The sequence below is a fragment of the Telopea speciosissima genome, chromosome 1, assembly GCF_018873765.1.
Source record: "Telopea speciosissima isolate NSW1024214 ecotype Mountain lineage chromosome 1, Tspe_v1, whole genome shotgun sequence".
Classification (NCBI taxonomy): Eukaryota; Viridiplantae; Streptophyta; class Magnoliopsida; order Proteales; family Proteaceae; genus Telopea; species Telopea speciosissima.
In genome coordinates, this window is record NC_057916.1 from 32,295,193 (window position 1) to 32,298,412 (window position 3,220).

General features: G+C 40.6%; 1 protein-coding gene across 1 annotated transcript; it reads right to left on the reverse strand.

Annotated features, from left to right (window-relative positions):
- Positions 1 to 1,320: 1,320 nt before the first annotated feature.
- Positions 1,321 to 2,011, reverse strand: LOC122660372 (ethylene-responsive transcription factor 9-like). The gene is made up of 2 exons (XM_043855655.1): positions 1,962 to 2,011; positions 1,321 to 1,930 (listed from the first exon to the last, which is right to left on the reverse strand). Exon 2 carries the CDS (start codon positions 1,904 to 1,906, stop codon positions 1,367 to 1,369), a length of 540 nt encoding a protein of 179 aa, XP_043711590.1. The 5' UTR covers positions 1,907 to 1,930; positions 1,962 to 2,011; the 3' UTR covers positions 1,321 to 1,366.
- Positions 2,012 to 3,220: the final 1,209 nt, after the last annotated feature.

Consider the following 3,220-nt stretch of genomic DNA (forward strand, 5'->3'; position numbering starts at 1 on the left):
TCAGAGGCAAAACTGTTAGAACTGGGCCGATTTATTAGTTTCAGATATAGCGAATACCCCAATCTCATCTGATGTCATGCATTAAATCCATATATGTATGTGATCTCACAAGATCAGAATAGGAGAGAGAAAGAGTGTTAATGTGAGGGATCCAGATCCTCTACGGCAAGCTGCTTGTAACGGCTTGAGCAGTGTAGACTGAGCCGCATGCCAAAGGCTGTCTTACCCCTGCTCAAATGCCTTGCCCAAGCAGGGGTAAGGCGATCATTGCACATGTGGCCCAGTTTGCACCGCACAGGCCGCTACAGGCAGCTGCGGACGATCTGAATTGTAATGTGAACCCCTTCTTTATCATGTTGTCAAAAGAGTATATTAGAATATACACATGGGCGGCACATGATTCCTTTTCCTATTTGAAATAATTTCTTATGTTGGAAGATTTCAATACTAGTTTTTTTGAAAAGAAAAGACTGTTCAAGACTGTTCAAGTTGATGCTTCTGTATGTGTTCCCATAAGTCCTTGCTAAGCACATGGGGCCAACTTTACCAACAAATAAATCTCCCACATTTTTTTATCTAAAAATATTCTTTACGTTGAGGGTGTAGATGTGTCCAGACACATGGAGGTGAACAAAATGATCGACTTACCCTTGATTGACCAAAATTGCTGTCCCTATCCCACCCCATGAGTCTAGGCACAGCCTGCGCTACCAGGCAGAGAACACAGCCCCAGGGTTTCCTACCCGGGCGGGATGGATGGGAAACCCCCTCTCTCATTTAATTTAGACTCATTAATTACGAAGTCTATCCAAGGCCCCCATACAGTTCCCCGAGTAATTAGTGCACAAAGATTCCGTTCCACCTAAATTAAATTAGCACACGTGAATTAATATTAATATCAGTTTTATCTTAAACCCGCCGGCAAACGGAGTGTCATGTCGGCGGCGACAAACAAACCAAGCTAAGCTGCTCGTGTGACCGACAAAAGCAAACCTTCAAAGATGTCAGTTTTAAAGAGGTACAGATATGGTAATGGGGGAATGATATGAGATTGCTTTGGTCGGTTCTCATTTCCTCCAACCCTCCCCCAGTCAATCTGTCCTTCAATCTCTCAGTACATGTCTTTGAGTTGAATCTTCTCTCAAATGCAAACTCATGGAGATAGATTATCACAATTTCCTGTCTTCAATCACATCTCATGATGAATCTCAAAGAGTTTCTCTATAACTGTACAAAATAGGAAATCAGATTAGATCTAACCTACGAATGTAAAAAACAGTTAAAATAAATCTAAACTGAGTACGACTAGGCGGCGACGGTGATTTCGACTAGGCAGGGCAAGCATTAATTACATTTACATTTACGATCAGAAGAAAGGAGGAGGGAGGTTGAGATCGAAGGTGAAAGGCTTTTTCTTCTCCTCCTTCATTTTCTCCTTTTCGTTCCTCACCACCATCTCCACAGCCTCAAACTTATATCCAGTAAAACCAGAACTCGCCGGAACATCCGTCGGAGATCCAACAACGGAAAGCAAGCTCCGACCATCAGCACTAACATACGCTGGACGCCAATCCTGCATCTGCCTCTGGAAAGTTCCAGACGAAGCAACAGATCCGGTGGTAGCCAGACCTCCGTTGCCGAAGTTAGTCTTAGCCTTAGGCCCACGGAGACTCCTCGCAGCTTCATCGTAAGCCCTAGCCGCCTCTTCTGCTGTATCGAAGGTACCTAGCCACTTCCTCGTCTTCGTCCACGGATCTCGAATCTCGGCTGCGTATCGTCCCCATGGACGCTTGCGCACGCCTCTGAAATGAACCTCTTTCAGAAGCGGCACCACCTTCATCGTCTCCTTATCACCGGCGCCGGCCATGCCTCCTCGTTTACGGACATGAAACGTTTCTACCGCCATTGGTCCTTAACTAAGATGTACGGTAGTCGGAGATTACACCGCAGTAAACTGTACTGGTCCCTTAAGAGAGAAACTCAGAAACAGAACAGACGTGAAAAGAGAGAGACAGAGAGAGACAGAGAGAAAGAGTGAAGAAAAGGAAACGGTGGTAGGGGGAATTTATAGCGGGACAGACGGTCTTTGTTAACCCCGACAAGGTTTTATTTTATTTTATTTTAAATATTTGTTATTATTTATTATTATTTTTATTTTTAATTTTTTAATTTTGAGGCTCCTCATGCAGAGTCATGCCATTAAATGCATGCGTGTGTATACATGGGAAGTTATTTATTTAAAACTTGAAAATGAAGAATGTGGATATTTCTCGTGGGCGATTGTTCTCGTTCATTTTCTCGTTAAGCAGTCACAGACTTGATTATTGATTGAAATGACATAATGGCCCCTTCAATGCTTCTATTTTCACTATTGGGTCTAGTGGCTCCAATGTGTCATTATATTCGGGTCCTACGGCAGGTTTGGGTTCACATATTGATGGAAATTTTAGTCTGGTTATTTTCTTATCTCGAATGAGTCTTCATGATTCTTGATTAGGTTTTATGGTCTTTTTATTCAATTCTAATTAAAGATTTTGTTAACATAAACATTAATAAACATGAAGAAAACAATAACAGAGCAAAGATGACATAAAAATTTAATGTGGTTCATACACTAATAGGATATACTACATCCACAGGTGAAGTTGAAAATAATTCACTATGTGATGGAAGAAAATACAATAGAAATCTTTTAAGACCACCCAAAGGTCACAACAAGAACTCTCTCAGAAAAACCCTAACTCAAAAATAATCAAATCTCACATCTTACTCTTGTTTACACAACACGGTAATAAAACAAGGTAATACTCCTCCAAGTCGAATCGTATTGTATTATGGGATTACACCCCCGCACACCTGAACAAGATCAGTGATGGGCTCCTATTCTACCATCATAAACCTCACAAAATTTCTCTTTCGGCTCACCATAAAAAATGTCGGAACAGGGCAAACTTCGAAACTGCAGGTACAAGATTTCAAGACACATATAATAGATTTGATTTTCCAACCATGAAAATTCGACAACAATCTACGAAAAATAAAAGCTCGAGGGCTTTCACATGAATACTCAAAAAAATGTACAAGACATTGGCAATTTTCTATAATAACATAATGATAAGTCGTTTTCAAATTATTTCAAAACATTTTTTTACCCTTGACTTAAAGAACTTTTGAAAATAAAACAAGAGGCTAGCAATCAAAAGAAAGAAAAATATCTTTA